Source organism: Leptodactylus fuscus, chromosome 11 (assembly GCF_031893055.1).
Source record: "Leptodactylus fuscus isolate aLepFus1 chromosome 11, aLepFus1.hap2, whole genome shotgun sequence".
NCBI classification, from domain to species: domain Eukaryota; kingdom Metazoa; phylum Chordata; class Amphibia; order Anura; family Leptodactylidae; genus Leptodactylus; species Leptodactylus fuscus.
This window is the reverse complement of record NC_134275.1, coordinates 88,563,693-88,584,812: the sequence shown is the minus strand read 5'-3', so window position 1 is coordinate 88,584,812 and position 21,120 is coordinate 88,563,693. Positions and strand designations below refer to the sequence as shown.

At 45.7% G+C, this 21,120-nt stretch overlaps 1 protein-coding gene across 1 annotated transcript; it reads left to right on the top strand.

The window, feature by feature from the left end:
• The first annotated feature begins 8,730 nt into the window (after nt 1-8,730).
• LOC142184156 (cytochrome P450 2C8-like) lies at nt 8,731-20,060 on the top strand. The gene is made up of 10 exons (XM_075258887.1): nt 8,731-8,836; nt 9,393-9,598; nt 10,785-10,947; nt 11,065-11,214; nt 11,784-11,944; nt 12,287-12,478; nt 13,079-13,211; nt 17,460-17,647; nt 18,765-18,906; nt 19,045-20,060. The coding sequence occupies exons 2-10, from the start codon at nt 9,419-9,421 to the stop codon at nt 19,200-19,202; spliced, it is 1,467 nt and encodes a 488-aa protein (XP_075114988.1). The 5' UTR covers nt 8,731-8,836; nt 9,393-9,418; the 3' UTR covers nt 19,203-20,060.
• Nucleotides 20,061-21,120: the final 1,060 nt, after the last annotated feature.

The window sequence follows — 21,120 nt, the reverse complement described above, 5'->3', positions numbered from 1 at the left end:
GGAGGAGCTCTGTTATGTCCCTACTGTGACACATGGAGGAGGCTCTGTTATGTCCCTACTGTGACCCATGGAGGAGCTCTGTTATGTCCCTACTGTGACACATGGAGGAGCTCTGTTATGTCCCTACTGTGACACATGGAGGAGCTCTGTTATGTCCCTACTGTGACACAAGGAGGGGCCTCTGTTATGTCCCTACTGTGACACATGGAGGGGGCTCTGTTATGTCTCTACTGTGACACATGGAGGGGGCTCTGTTATGTCTCTACTGTGACACATGGAGGAGCTCTGTTATGTCCCTACTGTGACACATGGAGGAGCTCTGTTATGTCTCTACTGTGACACATGGAGGGGCTCTGTTATGTCCCTACTGTGACACATGGAGGAGCTCTGTTATGTCTCTACTGTGACACATGGAGGAGCTCTGTTATGTCCCTACTGTGACACATGGAGGGGCTCTGTTATGTCCCTACTGTGACACATGAGGGGGCTCTGTTATGTTCTGGGGCTGCTTTGCTTCATCTGGCACAGGGGGTCTTGAATCTGTGCAGGGTACAATGAAATCTCAAGACTATCAAGAGATTCTAGAGAGACATGTGCTGCCCAGTGTCAGAAAGCTTGGTCTGTCGCAGGTCCTGGGTCTTGTAACAGGATAATGACCCAAAACACTCAGCTAAGAATGGCTAAGAGGAGAACATTGGACTATTATGAAGTGGCTTCTATGGGCCCACACCTAAATCCTATTGAGCATCTTTGGAAGGAGCTGAAATATGGCGTCTGGAAAAGGCACGCTTCAAACCCTTTCATTAAACGAGGGGTACCAACAATTTTGTCTATGTGTGTATATGAAAGTTGCTAACATATTCTTATCCAGAATTCTCACTTTGACATTTGCTCCCCCTTGTCAGGCAAAGCCGCCTTCATGGATTGCAAACAGCTCCTGATCTGGAATGGACACCAATAGACGGTCGTCTGACCAGACCCATCCCTCCATCCACACATCCATCCATTACTTCTATTTTAGCGCATTTACCAAACTGTTACCTAATACGACAATCTGGAGAGACTCGTTCATTCGCTAATAACAGTTGACAGATTTATCAGACATGTTGCCCATGGTGACTTAGAAAGCGTTACTTGCACCCCCACTGTTTGTGCCGCCATTAGTAAGATGTTACCAAGCACATTGTGGACCATCACTCAGTATACTTCATGTTTTATATACTTATATAGGTTTAGTTAGATTACATGTTTCATTACTCACATATTACACGTATTTCATGTTACATATCACAGTATTGACGTGTCTCTGCACTGTTTTGTTCTAATATTGTTAGTAAGAGTGTTGCCTTTCTCTGTAAGACGGTATATACTGTATGTCGTGTGTAGGGGCAGTATACAAGTGACCAGATGAACCGTGGCTAGTGGCAGCTGCTGGCTCTTGTCCGCCATGTTGTGCTTATTCAATTGTTGTCAATAAACTGAACCTTTTCTTTCGGTCACAATGTCAAATTTATTTCCTGTTCATTTAATCCTGAAGATTTGTGTTGAGAACAAAGGTGATCGACGATACAACAAGACGATCGCTGCTCACGTAAGGCTTCGTGCACACTTGGTGAAGCGGACCCCATTACTGTAATAGTGCCCTAATTGCACCCCACACACATGTAATAGCCCCACCACATAGTTAGTGCCCCCCGGGGATAATAGCATTATTACTGTAATAGTCCCACACATAAGTAATACTGAATAATACTGTAATAGTCACCGAATAGTTCCCATTCAGACCAATATGTTAGGGAATTGCTTTTAAGTAGTCCCCTAATATGAACTGTTTAGCAAGGAGGTAATGATACAATATATTTCCCCCCAATCCCCAAATGTAAAGCACCATGGAATTAATGGTGCTATATAAATAAATAATAATAAAAAATAAATAATAATAATAATAATATTTCCATAGATAGAGCGATGTTTCCATAGTTCCCTGTTTTTAGTATTGTGCAAAATTCAGTTGAGCTCTGGATTGTGCGGGTGGCGGTGCGGGGGCGAGCTCTGATATGTGCTGCTTACTGATGGGGTTTACACATTGGGGGACATTGGGGTTTACACTTTGTGGCGCACAAATCAGTAGAAAGAGGAAGTGAAACTATCTTTTTGCCACTAAGAATGGCAGTACCCGGAGGGTGACCGTGCGACTCCATGCACTGACATTGGGGAATGAGTCACAGGGTCACATAAGAATCCTTGGTCACACGTCAGGGCTGAAATAACCGTGCACCACTAGTCTAAAGATTAGGGTTCAGCCATCGGGATCGGGAAAGATCGGCAATCGAGCTAATTTCACAATCGCGATCAGCTGGAAAATAATCGGAAATCTGATTTTGAAATCTCAAGATCGGCTCAACCCCACCGTATATATAATATACAATTATGGTTGAGTGGTCGGGATCGTGGAAAATGATTGGAAATTGGATTTTAAAATCGATCCTGAAATCTCAAGATTGGCTCAACCTTACTAAAGATACCACTTTGCTGCACTTTCTTACCATTAGTTTACAGGTCACCTCGGGCCATGACTACACAAAGAGCAGTGAGTAGGGTTGAGTGATCGTGTTCCGAACACAATCTTTTTAGGTGGGATCGAGATTGGTGATTATTTCCCACAATTCTTTGCTACTGGCCAAGCATTGTGGGAAGAGCTAATGATGCTAGCCTTCACACTGAGCTCCGCTGCGGTTCCATAGGAATGAATGGAAGCAGCCGGAACACGGCCTTAACCCCTTGCGCGCCAGCTGCATCCATTCATTCTAATGGGAGACTAGCTAACATCTCTATTAGCTACTTACGTACAGAGATGGCTGGTCCGGTACCCGGTGTTCTCATTCTTCTTCGCCTCGCTGCCCCTGACTCCCAGGTTAGTGTTAAAGAGCTAGGAAGAAGGCGGGGCTTGTGGCTTAGGAGAGTATGGGCAGGTACTGGGAGGGGAAACGTCACGTCTCCCCGCCCTGTACCCACCCACACTCTCCTAAACTGGGAAGTGGGGGCAGCGAGGCGAAGAAGGACAACACCGGGCACCAGACCAGCCATCTCTGCAGGTAAGTGGACACCAGGGTGGACTAAGTAGCCAGAGGATTAAAAAAAATCCTCTGGCTACTTAGTGATTCACTACACAGCGTGGATTCTAACAATTACAGTGTTCCCTTGTTATATTCCATGCTGTATAGTGAATAGGATTGTTTTTAAAATCCAATCTCCGATTAATAAAAAAATGCCATTGACTTGCATTGGGATCGGGTTCGAAAGACAAATGATCGGAAATCGGATTTCAAAATCGATCCTGAAAAGTCAAGATCGGCTCAACCCTATCAGTGAGACATCCTAGAGTGGATGGTTGACAGGGTTGTCCAGAAATTGCATCAACCTTTGGGATAATACAATCACGTGTCCGTGTTTTCTGCCACTGGTGCCCTTTCCACCTCATGCAGGGGTCGTGTTGCCAGAAACCTTGACCCTCACAAGACGACTAAAGCTACATTCACAATAAAGAGGTGCAAAACACCATGGAAAAGCATCGGCAGTGGACTCGGCAGTTGCAGTAGAAGGACTTGTGATGTCACTCACATATGTCACCGGTCTCTTACCAGCCACCACTGAGGCCACTGATTGGCTCCACTGGTCATGTGAACCTCAGGGCTTCTATTATTATTTATACCTCCCCGGCTGCCCAACGAGTTGTTCCAGTTCATGGACATTCCCTTTAAGGGAAGAGGCTCATAGAAAGCTATGGTATGTGCAATATATACAGTAAACATACAACATATATCCAACATGTCCTTATTTACATTCAGCCTAAGTACGATTACGGCTTTTCTGCCACATCTATTTTCACATAAGCCCGGCCCCCTTGCCGAATTAGTTGGAACAAATGTGGTAAACCTGGATGCAACATTGTGAGTCTGACTGCACTTATATAAGCCAGAATGGAGATGACACCACCATAGTCCATCCCCACATAGAGATGAAGGGCTGTGGTGTAACACAGTGACGTGGACGTCGCTTCTGTGCAGGAATTAGCAAAATGTGACTACGCCGGATACTAAACAGCAGAGACGAGAACTGCACAGTCATCTTGTGTTGTCTAAACTAATGATTGACCAATCTCTGTAATTGACCTTAGTACATCAGTATACACATTGTTATTTACTTAGTGAATTAAGCAAGTGGTGAAGGCTGTATTCCTCATCATATACACAGCTGCTGCAGAAGCTCTTTTTGAACTTTTTTTTTTTTTTTTTAAAGGGAAACATTCCTATCCACCATTTATTCAATGCCATCCATGTTCATAAAATAAAGTCTGCAGCATCTGGAGCAAAGTAAGGTGCAATATAAACCGCAGCTGCTGAAGAACCTCTTAAAGAAAGAGAACATACAATAAATTAGTCAGTCAGTGGATGATACAAGAAGTATTGCCAGCTGGTCAGTAATGCGCCTAACCCGCTGATACTACAGGATGGAGGTGATGGACTTTTATATGGATGCTAATGGGGCACCAAGCTTACTACATAGTTACAGTCCAAGAACCAAACTCACACCAATTACTATACAAGTAGAATTTGGTTCTGTGAGCCTAAGGAACTACAACAAGATGGCATTAGCCTAAGAAGCCACAACAACATGGCACTGGCCTAAGGAACTACAACAAGATGGCATTAGCCTAAGAAGCCACAACAACATGGCACTGGCCTAAGGAGCTACAACAAGATGGCATTAGCCTAAGAAGCCACAACAACATGGCACTGGCCTAAGGAGCTACAACAAGATGGCATTAGCCTAAGGAGCCACAACAACATAGCACTGGCCTAAGGAGCCACAACAACATAGCAGTGACCTAAGGAGCCACAATAACATGGCACTGGCCTAAGGAGCTACAACAACATGGCACTGGCCTAAGGAGCCACAACAACATGGCACTGCCCTAAGGAGCCACAACAACATAGCAGTGACCTAAGGAGCCACAATAACATGGCACTGGCCTAAGGAGCTACAACAACATGGCACTGGCCTAAGGAGCTACAACAACATGGCACTGGCCTAAGGAACTACAACAAGATGGCACTGGCCTAAGGAGCTACAACAACATGGCACTGGCCTAAGGAACTACAACAAGATGGCACTGGCCTAAGGAGCTACAACAAGATGGCATTAGCCTAAGAAGCCACAACAACATGGCACTGGCCTAAGGAGCCACAACAACATAGCACTGGCCTAAGGAGCCACAACAACATGACACTGGCCTAAGGAGCCACAACAACATGGCACTGCCCTAAGGAGCCACAACAACATAGCAGTGACCTAAGGAGCCACAATAACATGGCACTGGCCTAAGGAGCTACAACAACATGGCACTGGCCTAAGGAGCTACAACAACATGGCACTGGCCTAAGGAACTACAACAACATGGCACTGGCCTTAGGAGCTACAACAACATGGCACTGGCCTAAGGAACTACAACAACATGGCACTGGCCTTAGGAACTACAACAACATGGCGCTGGCCTAAGGAACTACAACAACATGACACTGGCCTAAGGAGCCACAACAACATGGCACTGGCCTAAGGAGCCACAACAACATAGCACTGACCTAAGGAGCCACAAAAACATGGCACTGGCCTAAGGAGCTACAACAACATGGCACTGCCCTAAGGAGCTACAGCAACATGGCACTGGCCTAAGGAGCCACAACAACATGGCACTGGCCTAAGGAGCTACAACAACATGGCACTGGCCTAAGGAGCCACAACAACATGGCACTGGCCTAAGGAGCTACAACAACATGGCACTGGCCTAAGGAGCCACAACAACATGGCACTGGCCTAAGGAGTTAAAACAACATGGCACTGGCCTTAGGAGCTACAACAACATGGCACTGGCCTAAGGAGTTACAACAACATGGCACTGGCCTTAGGAGCTACAGCAACATGGCACTGGCCTAAGGAGCTACAACAACATGGCACTGGCCTAAGGAGCTACAACAACATGGCACTGGCCTTAGCAGCTACAACAACATGGCACTGCCCTAAGGAGCTACAGCAACATGGCACTGGCCTAAGGAGCCACAACAACATGGCACTGGCCTAAGGAGCCACAACAACATGGCACTGGCCTAAGGAACTACAACAACATGGCACTGGCCTTAGGAGCTACAACAACATGGCACTGGCCTAAGGAGTTATAACAACATGGCACTGGCCTTAGGAGCTACAAAAACATGGCACTGGCCTAAGGAGCTACAACAACATGGCACTGGCCTTAGAAGCTACAACAACATGACACTGGCCTTAGGAGCTACAACAACATGGCACTGGCCTCAGGAGTTACAACAACATGGCACTGGCCTAAGGAGCTACAACAACATGGCACTGGCCTTAGGAGCTACAACAACATGGCACTGGTCTAAGGAGATACAACAACATGGCACTGGCCTTAGGAGCTACAACAACATGGCACTGGCCTTAGGAGCTACAACAACATGGCACTGGTCTAAGGAGATACAACAACATGGCACTGGCCTTAGGAGCTACAACAACATGGTGCTGGCCTAAGGAGATACAACAACATGGTACTGGCCTAAGGAACTACAACAACATGGCACTGGCCTTAGGAGCTACAACAACATGGCACTGGCCTTAGGAACTACAACAACATGGTGCTGGCCTAAGGAACTACAACAACATGGCACTGGCCTAAGGAGTTACAACAACATGGCACTGGCCTTAGGAGCTACAACAACATGGCGCTGGCCTAAGGAACTACAACAACATGGCACTGGCCTAAGGAGTTACAACAACATGGCACTGGCCTAAGGAGTTACAACAACATGGCACTGGCCTTAGGAGCTACAACAACATGGCGCTGGCCTAAGGAACTACAACAACATGGCACTGGCCTTAGAAGCTACAACAACATGACACTGGCCTTAGGAGCTACAACAACATGGCACTGGCCTCAGGAGCTACAACAACATGGCACTGGCCTAAGGAGTTACAACAACATAGCTCTAAGGAGCTACATGGCACTAACATCAGTCCCCCCCCCCCTCCCAGACGCCATGCATTATAGACTTCTCACTCCAATTGAATAATCTTCTCTTAGTATGTTAGAGTCTTTATTTCTACATGCAAATATAGGAAGAATATGCAAATCTGTCTCCCAAGATGTAAACAGGGAGACAGTGCCTCTGTTATGCTGCTCTCTATGGGAAGCACCCTGAACATCATTCACGACTTTCCCAGAAGTCTTTACTGCATAATGCGGGGTTATAATCAAATCAATTTCTAAGCTACGGATGGCGCTGTTTCTGTTGGGAAACAGATTTGCATATTCTTCCCATGTTCCCTTGCAGTGGAGCAACTATGGCTGTATAAGTCTCCGCACACCTGAAAAGGTGGTCTCTCCCTAAGGATGGACGTTATCCCCATAATATACATGCAAATAGTCATCTGCCCCTGCCATGCTGGTTCTGGTACCTCGCGATTCTGCCGCGTTACTAGGGAATAATCCTTGGGCATAAGTTGCAGAGTAATATGAAGATTCTACAGTGCGAGGTGTCTGAAACAATTGGAGATGGACCTCAGTCTGCCTATTGTGGGTGCAGACCTAGTCACAGTGTCCCACCATTGTCCATTCTTATGGAAGGTCCTGGCTTCCACCACCCACAGATGCAGACGTCAATGGAGACTATACTGCTTGCCATTATATACTATGTATTATTATATAGGCTGAGGATATCCAAAGAATATTTCTGTTTGTGACTCTCACATTGATCCATTTACATAACTTGCTGCAGTGATCAGACATAGTTGTCAATAACAGATCAGTTTTGTATATGACCTTTGACCCCTGCCTTGCGGCGATGCTGGATACACAGGTCCTGTATAAGTGTATGTGTATAGAGAGGGAGATGCTTCAGCCGATGGTCATTGGGTTATAGATCATTGCACTTGGACAAAGTCTTCCGGGACAGTGCAATACTAACTATATACTACCGGTAGTATTATTGCAGGTGAATGTCCTGGTGGGTTCCTGACCTGAGCTGGTCCCCAAGTCACACAACCCCTTATTTCAGCAGCTTATTTCGGGCTGCCAGGACTTCAATTTACACTAGATCTCTCTGTGCGGGGTGCGAGCGCTCTACCAGACTGATAACAGTCCTGAAATGGAAAATTTACTCCGACTTTCCTAATAAGCCAGATGATCCCTTTAACTAATGTATCAGGACATTTCCGCTTATTTACAGAATGTGATATGGAAATGATACAAAGTAACTTCATCAGGTTTCTTCTTACGCTGATGAATATTCAGAATTGTTTGGAACTATCTTCCTAATCGCCCAATTATATGAACACACACTCTATAAGAGATGTCTCTGCAACATTATTCTCCTTCCAGACACATCTGCATCTTGGAGAAAGCCTTGGAATCAGAGATCTTGGGTTTAGTCATTACATATTATTGCATGTTACATGACCCTCCATATCTGCTGGAAGTGGCAGCAGCCGCACAGCCAGTCACATAGAGGGAGGATTTACACCGCTGGTTATTAGGGTAAAGGTCTGAACCTACAAGGGCGGGGAGAGGAGCAGAACAATATCACAAGCTGTTTAACCCGAAATTCTGCAGATCCCTGGACACATCCACAAGCTCACACCTGAAGTAAGGAGAGATAGAGAAAAACCTTGTGGGGAAAGATCTGAGGATTAAAATCTCAGCGTTTATAAGAGAGGTCGCAGGTCGTGGAGAGACAGATCTGGTGAACGTTGTCTGCTCGGCTTTCAGGTTTGCATTGGGCTTTCTGGACACTTTTGCAAGGTTTACAAGAAAAACCTTGGTGTCCTTAATCTTCTCGCTTGAAGTTTCAGGATGTGGATGACGTTGCTTTGTACATTGCTCCCCATATCTTAGGGCAGAGGTCCCCCCATCCCAGACCCTTTACATTCCTATTCTTATAGGGCCCTCCATTTATCCTAAATATTCCAGGATTCTGGTCTGGGATCTGGATATAGAGGCCATTTATGGGTTGCCGGAGCAAGGGGCCAAAGAAGCCTCTGAAGCTGTCAGGAGAAGTCCTCATTATAGTCTGGGCAAAATGGAGAAGAAAGGGAAGAAAACCAGTGGATTTATTTATCTCTCCTTCCATGTCTGTTCCCCTCTAAGTAACCAATTCTGGATCATCTTTACTCTGTGTTGTGCAGTCCCTTTGTTCTTCCATAAGTGTTTGCTGAGATCATCAGGTTTCTAAGACAATACTATTTTGTGATATTGATATTCTCTACGTGTCTACGGTGTCCTCATTGCATCAATCCAAACCATTTCCCCTATTTGTGTATTTTAGTGACAATTACTGGCTGACCCAGGACAATGGAGTTTGCAGACTCTGGATCCTGGATCCTCGCTCTATGTGTCATGTGTCTTATTCTTTTCATCATGTGGTCGGAGAACAGTAAGCGGAAGGAGATGCCTCCGGGACCAAGTCCGCTCCCTCTTCTAGGAAATGTCTTACAGCTGAACATGAAAGAACTGCCCAAGTCGCTCATGAAGGTAATAATAATGGAGTTTATTGTATCAGATGTCATCGAGCACCAGAAAGATTAGTGGTGTAATTTATACTAAAAATAGAGGGGGGATTTATTATCCCGTCTGTACCAAGTGATATTGTGATGAATATTTGGTGCAAGGACCTATTTGTTTATATATATATATATATATATATATATATATATATATGTGTGCTCCATGTCCGCTGTTCTGCGCCTTGTTAACCATATTCCAAGAATGTGGGCAGAGTCAGGTGGAGGCCTCGGCCCGACACTTTTATTATAATTCACAACAGTTTTCTAGAGTCAGATATATAGAGGACATTTGGGGGTGCGTCTGTTTTATTAAGAGGCCAGAACTTTTTGATAAATTAGATGTGCCTTACGCCAGATAGGACCTTTATTAGGACTGTGCCAATCTTAAAAAATCTGCCCCAGTGTATTTTAGCAAAGCTCAATCAGGCCATGTAGAAGTATATGGGCTCCTACTGTATACGAGGAGCGTCAATCCTTAGGTCACCAATCTAGAACAGTATACGACTATGGACAGCCATTAGTATAGTGACACAAAGAAGGCAATAGGGACCAATGTAGGTTAAAGTAGACAATGGTGATTGTTCATTTATATTATCCTGTCCCTCTAGTAATGTCACAACATTCGCAATAACGCTTTATGAACGTCAAAACCAGCCATAGAATAAAGGATCAATTGCTGATTATTGACGGTCTAATAGCTGAGGCCCCTACCAATCCTAAGAACAGGGGTCTGTCACCCCCACTGTAAATGGCCATCCTCCCTTGGGGCAAAGACAAATTCCCGCTCCTTTTCACTGACTAAGGGGTCCATCAGGAAATTCACCTGCAGTGGGTGGTGTTGTCACACAAAAATGACCAGACTGTTCTACATGAGTCTAGAAAACTTTACTGTTATGGAAATTGCTGACCGTGGGGCTTTATCTCCAGCCCAATGATACCACCAGGGGCAAATCTATAGGGAGTGCAGAGGTAGCAGTTGCTACTTGGTCCAGGACCCTGAGGAGGTCCCAACAGTCCCCCTGGGACATAAAATAGACATGTCATTCTAAATGGCACAAGGTAGGAGCCCCATTACAGATTTTGGGGCTTTAAGTTTGACTTCTGGATGTCACCTCTGCTGTCCATCATCTTGCACGTCTGTTTTTCTCTTCCAGCTTGCCAAAACCTATGGAGATGTCTTCACCATTTATATGGGTCCCCGGAGCGTGGTCGTCTTACACGGGTGTGATGCTGTTAAGGAGGCTTTAATAGACAATGCCCATGTCTTCAGCAATAGAGGGAGAATACCTTTTGCTGAAATTTTGTTCAAAAAATTTGGTAAGTATTTCACACGAGGCGTCTTCATCCATGAGGTTAGAGATGGAGTCTAGGAAGTAAAATTTACTGTATCACAAGATCCATTATTATGGCCCATCCAATCTCTTGTGCCAATAGGAATTATTTTAAGCAATGGAGAACGCTGGAAGCAACTGCGACGCTTTACGCTCACCACCCTGAGAAATTTTGGAATGGGAAAAAAAAGTCTTGAAGAACTGATTCAACAAGAAGCTCGATACCTAAGGGAAGAGTTTAGCAAAAGGAAAGGTTGGTAATAAACATACAACTGTTAATACCTCCTAGATAAAATGTCAAAAATCGTCATTAACGTCCAGGACTGAGACTGCACAACATGGCCCGGAATTCCCACTTTTGGGCAGTTTTTGCACAAATTCTTCTCCTTTGCAGGTGGGAACAAACCACGATTGTTACTGAAAATTCAGGACAAGAGATGAGCAAACTGTTTAGTTCTGAGGCAGGTTGGACCTAAATGTTCCAGATTGTTCAGTTAGATAAAGATTTGTCTTGGATGAACTACAATGACTGCCACAACATGCATTGCAATAAATTGTTATACCGAGCTATAGGTCGTGCCAAGATAGGAGCTTGAGGGGTCCGAAGGCCTCTCTACAATATATGGAGACACCCGTATCATAGGTAGCACATGTTACATATTTGTGGAGGCAGGAAGGGGTTAAGGGACTATAGGAACAGTCCTGTCCTCACACATCATATAGAATTTTGGTATCCTTTAATTGTGGTTGAAATACAATACAAAAAATTGCCTCAGAAATGATATATTTCCTTCAACTATAAGTTTTTACACTTTATCTCAGGAATTTCTATCGATCCAACTTACTTTTTGACCTTGGCGGTTTCCAACATGATCTGTTCCATTGTTTTCGGGGAACGTTTTGAATATGAGGACAAGAAATTTCTTGGACTTCTTGCCTTGTTGAAGGAAACCTTCAGTCTAGTCAACTCCAGAGCTGGCCAGGTAATCATTTCTGTACTTCTTCTGCAGATTTCACGATCGGCATTCCGACCCAATCTTTTCCACCAGGATCGAGGTCGGAGATTATTTCAAGATTGGCTCAACCCTAAAAGTGACTTTTCCCATAGAGAAGCATTGACTAGGGTTGAGCGATCGGGATCGGAAAAGATCGGATTCCGATCGGTGATCGAGCAAATTCCACAATCGGGATCGGCTGGAAACTGATTGGAAATCGGATTTTAAAATCAATCCTGAAATCTCAAGATCGGCTCAACCCTAGTTTCTACTGGTCATCTTCATAACATGATTTATGCAGGTATTGTCTTCTTTTTCTCTCCCTTACAGATGCTTAACTCCTTCCCTATCATTCGAAAATTCCCAGGACCACACCAGAAGATTTTCCAAAATGTTACTGCTATGAAATCATTTGTCCTGGAGAAAGTAAAGCAACATCAGGAGACTCTCGACCAGAACTGTCCCAGGGACTTCATAGACTGTTTCCTTATAAAGATGGAGGAGGTGAGAGAAATGGGGAAAGTTCTTGGGTTGTAAAATAACTACAGTAAAAGGATCCCCAACAATTACGTATCATGTACAGTGTCAGTATAGTGTGGATCGGCCCCCAAAATCCCATCAGGTATGGTAATCTTGGGGGACAAGTAAGTAGCCCCTTCTGGTGTTAATTCTGGGGGTTATCTTGGGTCTCCTTACTGGAGTCTTCTAAAGATGATGCCATTTTTGTTTCTAATTTTGACTCTGAATTGGTGGCCGGTGGGAACCTTGTAAAGGGGACAATTTTGGTAGGTAATTCAAATGCAATTGGATACAGTAGCCCCAAATCTGGATTTCTTCAATGCTCTTGAAAATATTTCAAAATCCCCCCCCCCCTAAAAAAAAAAAATCCCAAACATTTGACTGCTCCTAGATTTATAGTGGTCGTTGTCAGTTTTAGGGCTGATATTATATAGGCAATTGTATCCAATTTATCCAAAAACAACAACAAAAAAAGTTGTGTTCCTGAGTTATTACACTACATGACTAAGGACCAGTTTTTGGATTCTACAAGAAGATTTGTCCTGCTGTATCTCTTGTATAAGTCAGAATTACAAACTGGGTTGGAGAATATGAATCTTAAAGACTAATTCCACTTTGAAAACTTGTTTTATCACTGTCTTGAACCTCTTCTTTGCTGGAACAGAAACAACAAGCAATACATTGAGGCACAGCTTAAGAATCTTGAGCAAATATCCCGACATACAAGGGTCAGTGTGTGAATAGTAACATATATTGATCATACACGTTCTGTGTGGGATTGTTACTTGTACGGTAGTAGATTATATATGCCCCATAGGAGGGTGTTTGGAAACACTTTCATGGAGAGGCAGCGATATATGGGACATGGTTTATCCCTTTCACACTTTAGGGTACAATTGTTCACTAAGTGAATATGGATAAAGGAACCAGAATTGGTGTGGAATTCTTTCCATATTAGATGACAAGGAATTGAGATTTTCTCCCCAGTTTCCTTAATCTTTTTCTATAAATTAATTTCTGATCTTGTTGTGTAATAGAAAGTAAGATTCTCTGCAGGATCCATCATATCCATCCTATGGAGGGAGGTCTGTCACCTGGATGGGCACTGACAGGCAGGTAGATGAGCTGCGCCCCGGATTTGTAGTCTTCCCTGTCCGTCTTCCTCTAGCTCTGAAAGCGGTGGCATAACTAGGAATGTCAGGGGCCCCATGGCGAACTTTGACATCCCCCCCCCCCTCCCTGGCCGACAACGTCCAACCGATCTCCCCCCCCCCCCCCCCCGCTGCATTCCTGCACACTCTGTTATGTCCCATAGTGACCCCCTGCACACAGTATTATCCCCCCATAGTGACCCCTGCACACAGTATTATCCCCCATAGTGACCCCTGCACACAGTATTATCCCCCATAGTGACCCCTGCACACAGTATTATCCCCCATAGTGGCCCCTGCACACAGTATTATCCCCCATAGTGGCCCCTGCACACAGTATTATGTCCCATAGTGGCCCCTGCACACAGTATTATCCCCCATAGTGGCCCCTGCACACAGTATTATCCCCCATAGTGACCCCTGCACACAGTATTATCCCCCATAGTGACCCCCTGCACACAGTATTATCCCCCATAGTGGCCCCTGCACACAGTATTATCCCCCATAGTGGCCCCTGCACACAGTATTATGTCCCATAGTGACCCCTGCACACAGTATTATGTCCCATAGTGGCCCCCTGCACACAGTATTATGTCCCATAGTGGCCCCTGCACACAGTATTATGTCCCATAGTGGCCCCTGCACACAGTATTATCCCCCATAGTGACCCCTGCACACAGTATTATCCCCCATAGTGGCCCCTGCACACAGTATTATCCCCCATAGTGGCCCCTGCACACAGTATTATGTCCCATAGTGACCCCTGCACACAGTATTATCCCCCATAGTGACCCCTGCACACAGTATTATCCCCCATAGTGGCCCCTGCACACAGTATTATCCCCCATAGTGGCCCCTGCACACAGTATTATCCCCCATAGTGGCCTCCTGCAACACAGTATTATGTCCCATAGTGACCCCTGCACACAGTATTATGTCCCATAGTGGCTCCTGCCCACAGTATTATGTCCCATAGTGGCCCCTGCACACAGTATTATGTCCCATAGTGACCCCTGCACACAGTATTATGTCCCATAGTGGCCCCTGCACACAGTATTATGTCCCATAGTGGCCCCTGCACACAGTATTATCCCCCATAGTGACCCCTGCACACAGTATTATGTCCCATAGTGGGCCCCTGCACACAGTATTATGTCCCATAGTGGCCCCTGCACACAGTATTATCCCCCATAGTGGCCCCTGCACACAGTATTATGTCCCATAGTGGCCCCTGCACACAGTATTATCCCCCATAGTGACCCCTGCACAACAGTATTATCCCCCATAGTGACCCCCTGCACACAGTACTATCCCCCATAGTGGCCCCTGCACACAGTATTATGTCCCCATAGTGACCCCCTGCACACAGTATTATTCCCCATAGTGGCCCCTGCACACAGTATTATCACCTCCCATAGTGACCCCTGCACACAGTATTATCCCCCATAGTGACCCCTGCACACAGTATTATTCCCCATAGTGGCCCCTGCACACAGTATTATGTCCCATAGTGGCCCCTGCACACAAGTATTATGTCCCATAGTGGCCCCTGCACACAGTATTTATCCCCCATAGTGACCCCTGCACACAGTATTATCCCCCATAGTGACCCCTGCACACAGTATTATGTCCCATAGTGGCCCCTGCACACAGTATTATGCCCCCATAGTGGCCCCTGCACACAGTATTATCCCCCATAGTGACCCCTGCACACAGTATTATGTCCCATAGTGGCCCCTGCACACAGTATTATCCCCCATAGTGACCCCTGCACACAGTATTATCCCCCATAGTGACCCCTGCACACAGTATTATGTCCCATAGTGGCCCCTGCACACAGTATTATCCCCCATAGTGGCCCCTGCACACACAGTATTATGTCCCAATAGTGACCCCTGCACACAGTATTATACCCCATAGTGGCCCCTGCACACAGTATTATGTCCCATAGTGGCCCCTGCACACAGTATTATGTCCCATAGTGGCCCCTGCACACAGTATTATCCCCCATAGTGGTCCCTGCACACAGTTATTATGTCCCATAGTGGCCCCTGCACACAGTATTATGTCCCATAGTGGCCCCTGCACACAGTATTATCCCCCATAGTGGTCCCTGCACACAGTATTATACCCCATAGTGGCCCCTGCACACAGTATTATGTCCCATAGTGGCCCCTGCACACAGTATTATACCCCATAGTGGCCCCTGCACACAGTATTATGTCCCATAGTGGCCCCTGCACACAGTATTATGTCCCATAGTGGCCCCTGCACACAGTATTATGTCCCATAGTGGCCCCTGACACACAGTATTATGTCCATAGTGGCCTCTGCACACAGTATTATGCCCCATAGTGGCTCCCTGCACACAGTATTATGTCCCATAGTGGCCCCTGCACACAGTATTATCCCCCATAGTGGCCCCTGCACACAGTATTATGTCCCATAGTGGCCCCTGCACACAGTATTATGTCCCATAGTGGCCCCTGCACACAGTATTATCCCCCATAGTGACCCCTGCACACAGTATTATGTCCATAGTGGCCCCTGCACACAGTATTATCCCCCATAGTGGCCCCCTGCACACAGTATTATGTCCCATAGTGGCCCCTGCACACAGTATTATCCCCCATAGTGGCCTCTGCACACAGTATTATGCCCCATAGTGGCCCCTGCACACAGTATTATCCCCAATAGTGGCCCCTGCACACAGTATTATGCCCCATAGTGACCCCTGCACACAGTATTATGCCCATAATGGCCCTCTGCACACAGTATTATGTCCCATAGTGGCCCCTGCACACAGTATTATCCCCCATAGTGGCCCCTGCACACAGTATTATGTCCCATAGTGACCCTGCACACAGTATTATGTCCCATAGTAGCCTCTGCACACAGTATTATGTCCCATAGTGGCCCCTGCACACAGTATTATGTCCATAGTGGCCCCTGCACACAGTATTATGTCCCATAGTGGCCCCTGCACACAGTATTATCCCCATAGTGACCTCTGCACACAGTATTATCCCCATAGTGGCCCCTGCACTCAGTATTATACCCCATAATGGCCCCTGCATACAGTATTATGCCCCATAATGGCCCCTGCACACAGTATTATCCCCCATAGTGGCCCCTGCACACAGTATTATGTCCCATAGTGGCCCCTGCACACAGTATTATACCCCATAGTGACCCCTGCACACAGTATTATGTCCCATAGTGGCCCCTGCACACAGTATTATGCCCCATAGTGACCTCTGCACACAGTATTATCCCCCATAGTTGGCCCTGCACACAGTATTATGCCCCATAGTGACCCCTGCACACAGTATTATGCCCCATAATGGCCCCTGCACACAGTATTATGTCCCATAGTGGCCCCTGCACACAGTATTATGTCCCATTAGTGGCCCTGCACACAGTATTATGTCCCATAGTGGCCCCTGCACACAGTATTATCCCCCATAGTGACCTCTGCACACAGTATTATCCCCCATAGTGCCCCTGCACTCAGTATTATGCCCCATAATGGCCCCTGCACACAGTATTATGTCCCATAGTGGCCCCTGCATACAGTATTATGTCCCATAGTGGCCCCTGCACTCAGTATTATCCCCCATAGTGGCCCCTGCACACAATATTATCCCCCATAGTGGCCCCTGCACTCAGTATTATTCCCCACAGTGGCCCCTGTACACTCTAATGATATACTGTTCTTAGGGGACATCGTGTCATTAGCCTAGAGGGAGACAAGAGACCCAAGGAGAAAGTCTGTCCTTTTTACATAAAAAGTAAATCTAAATTGACCAAATCATTGATTTCTGTCTTCTCAGCCAAAGTCCAAAAGGAAATCGATGTGGTGATCGGTCAGGAACGTTCTCCTTCCTTAGAGGATCGGAGTAAGATGCCGTATACAGATGCTGTGATTCACGAGATCCAGAGACATTCAGACATTGTCCCATTGGGTTTGCCTCATGCAACCGCTGAGACCACCAACTTCAGAGGGTACACGATCCCCAAGGTCTGAGAAAAGGATTCATGATAATAATTTATTACCTTGACCTTGGTCATCAGACTTAATGGAACTCCCCTGGTGCCCTGTAGGACCACAAAAGCTCATGGATCCCATTCTAAGTTATTGGGGCCTTCTGGACACAAGCAGTATTTTTTTTAGGTCTTAATTAGAGATGAGCGAATCGAAACTGGCGAAGTGGAATTTGATCCACATTTCAGGAAAACTTCAATTCCCATGGAAGCCTGATTTCTTCACGCTTCGTGGTAACAAATAAAATTTTTTCCTAAAATGGCCGCTGCACATGTTAGGACGTCCCCAAACCCTGCCCAGCATCCCCGATGATGTCACAGCCCTATAAATCCCCTTCCTAACCCCAGAGTATAAGAGTAGCAATTCTGCTTCATGTCAAAATGGCTTGTCCCGAAGTTCTACAGGCAGACGGATCCTCAAATATTTGGTGCAAAGAATCTTGTGAGCTGCCCCATCTGTAATAAACACCTTGTCTTATAAGACCGTCGCCGTACAACTTGGTTAACCAATCTTGGTCATCACAAAATAATAGAGACAAAAAGATCATTCTTTGAAGGCTGAAGCCCCACGTGGCGGAATCGCTGGTGTTAATACCGGAACAATGGCGGTGTGACTGAAGCGGAGAGTCCGCAGAGATTTCATTCTGTGGGAAAAACCTCAATGCACTTCCGCTGCGGCTCAATATATGGGGCCTTAGTCTTAAATGTCTGTCTGCTTTAGGAAACACCTTTTTAGGGCTTTCTAACATAGGAATCCCTCAGTGTAGAGTAGATACAATATTCCCATCTGGATGACTAAGCCCACGTTTCATGGACCTCCATTGATTCTATTGGTGTGAGGCTCCAATTCCATAGTGAAGCTGCTGCAGCGGATTAACCCTTTGGTGGTTGGTTCTTCACGTACTTAGCACCCCAACATATAGTTATCTTACAGTATATTTGGGTAACCCATCCACCAAAAAGACACTGTAGGACTTCTTTGGTGTAATGTCATTTGTAACATTTCCTCATTGTTATATCATATCTTGTCTTCCATTGTATCATCGGCTGTCTCTATATTATACTGTATGTTCTCTCTCATTATTACATTGCAGGATACCACGGTGTTCCCTTTCCTGTCTTCTGTACTGAAAGATCCCAAATACTTTAAGAACCCATCAAAATTTGATCCGGGGCATTTCCTGAATGACAAGGGGGAGTTTCGGAAGAATGAAGCTTTTCTACCATTTTCAGCAGGTATCGTGCAGGCGATGAGGCCAGATAGACATCTCATGTATTTTGCTGATAAAGTCGGCTTTAATTTCACTATTTAAGAAATTGATGTTTAAGACTAAATACCTGAAAGAAAGTTCTGGATTTTGCTGTTCTTTGTAGGGCGAAGGATCTGCCTGGGAGAAGGAATGGCGAGGATGGAGATCTTTCTATTTCTCACCTTCATCCTGCAGAATTTCAACTTGGAAACAGACGAAGACCCTTCAGATATTGACATCACCCCTCTTCCTTATAAGCTACGATTTGTCCCTCGCTTATAGCTGGAGTGGAATTCCTAAAATTGTTCAATGGTCTGTAGTCTATGGTGGAACCCAAAGTGCAGCCCGTTATGTTATCATAGGGTAAATGCTTAGAACCAGCTCATCAATGACAGCCAAGCGTGGTGGGTTGAGTGATTCAGGCTGTGTTCACACAATGTTCAATGCTCCTATAATTGCAGTGATACGCAGCATATCTTACAATGCATTTCAGCCAAGTGGAACTTTTTGACTTTACTTTACAAAACAGTTGCTGTTTTCAAGCACTTGAGGTTTGTAGTGGCCCCCTGGGGTTCTTTATAAATTCTTTAAGTATCTTGTTTGATGAGAGATGAGATGTCCCGAGAGAGTCCTGGAAGGAGGAGCAGACCAGGTGTCTTTCCATACCCTCTGAAGTAACAGCCAAAGTCCAAGCTCCACCTAGGCAAGTCCTGTGTCATTTCCGGTGTCAGAGGTGGGAATAATCCCTGCTTGGCTGGTGATACAGAGAGAAGTGTTAGGGATAAGATGTATATGGCCTCAGAGCTATGACCATACCTGCACATCAGGACAGAAAGGACAACCTTGGTGATCTTTACCCCTCAGACGTTGTGAGAGAGTACGGCCCACTAACTAACAAGAATACTTAAGTAAGACACCGGCTTATCCCCCAGTCTACAGCAGTAACACCGTAAGAAAATGGATTCTGTGTTACCTGGTTCTATCTCAAGTAAAGACTGTGAGTTATCCTCTTGTCGCCTCAGTCTTATTTCCACCATTATAGACGCTCCAACCCTCCTCAGGCTCAAGGAGGCTGACAACAATTACGGCATGCCCTGAGGGAAAAATTACCACCCTGAAGTAAGTTGTTCCCGCCGCCATCTTGGAGAACTAAGCACAGATCTTCTATGGATGTTGCAGTTTGATCAATAACAAATCTAATAACCCTTCTATTTCTGAAAGCATTCTTACTTTCAAACATATTTCGCTACCTATCTAAAACTTTTGCACTATATGTATAGAGAGAGAGAGAGGAGAGAGAGAGAGGGAGTGAGAGGGAGAGAGAATGAGAGGGGAGTAGAGGAGAGAGAGAGAGGGAGAGAGAGAGGGAGAGAGAGAGGGAGAGAGAGAGAGAGGGAGAGAGAGAGGGAGAGAGAGAGGAGAGAGAGAGAGAGGGAGTGAGAGAGAGAGGGAGAGAGAGAGGGAGAGAGAGAGGGAGAGAGAGAGGGAGAGAGAGGGAGAGAGAGAGAGAGGGAGTGAGAGAGAGAGAGGGAGAGAGAGAGGGAGAGAGAGAGAGGGAGAGAGAGAGAGAGAGAAAGATAAATAACCAGATAATATCCAGAGTAACCGACATGCAGCACAGACAACAGCTATGGATTGGGAGTGTATCAATAAGGTGCTAGTACAGTATATATATATATTTATATATATATATATATATATATATTATATATATATATATGTTAGAGAATAGCCAGATAATAATTCCCCAGAAGCTGCTGGTGAACCCTGGAGGAAGGGGCACAAGAGACAGTGAGCCCTAAGCTGAAGCCCCCCGCTTTCCCTTCCTATTGCCAGACCCTATCCTAGGTAATAGGCGACAACCACGAAGACAGTCCCTCCCTGAATACGTGAAACACAAAACGCAGACAAGACGAACAACAACAAAGGGAGGTCAGGTAGCCAGGGTTCGGTAACAAGAGAGCGATGCAGTGCCAAATCAGAGTCCAAAAGAATTGTCAGTAGGGAAGCCAGAGGTCAGGGATTAGAATAAAAGTAATTAAACAGCAAGAGAAACCAGCAAGCATGAGGCAATAACCGGCACCAGTGTGAATGCGAGCCAAGACTAAATAGGGGAGGTTGAACCCGCCCTGAACCTGATAGGAAGGAAAGCTGTCAATCACAGGCAAGACAAAATCAAACACTTAATGGACAGAGGCAG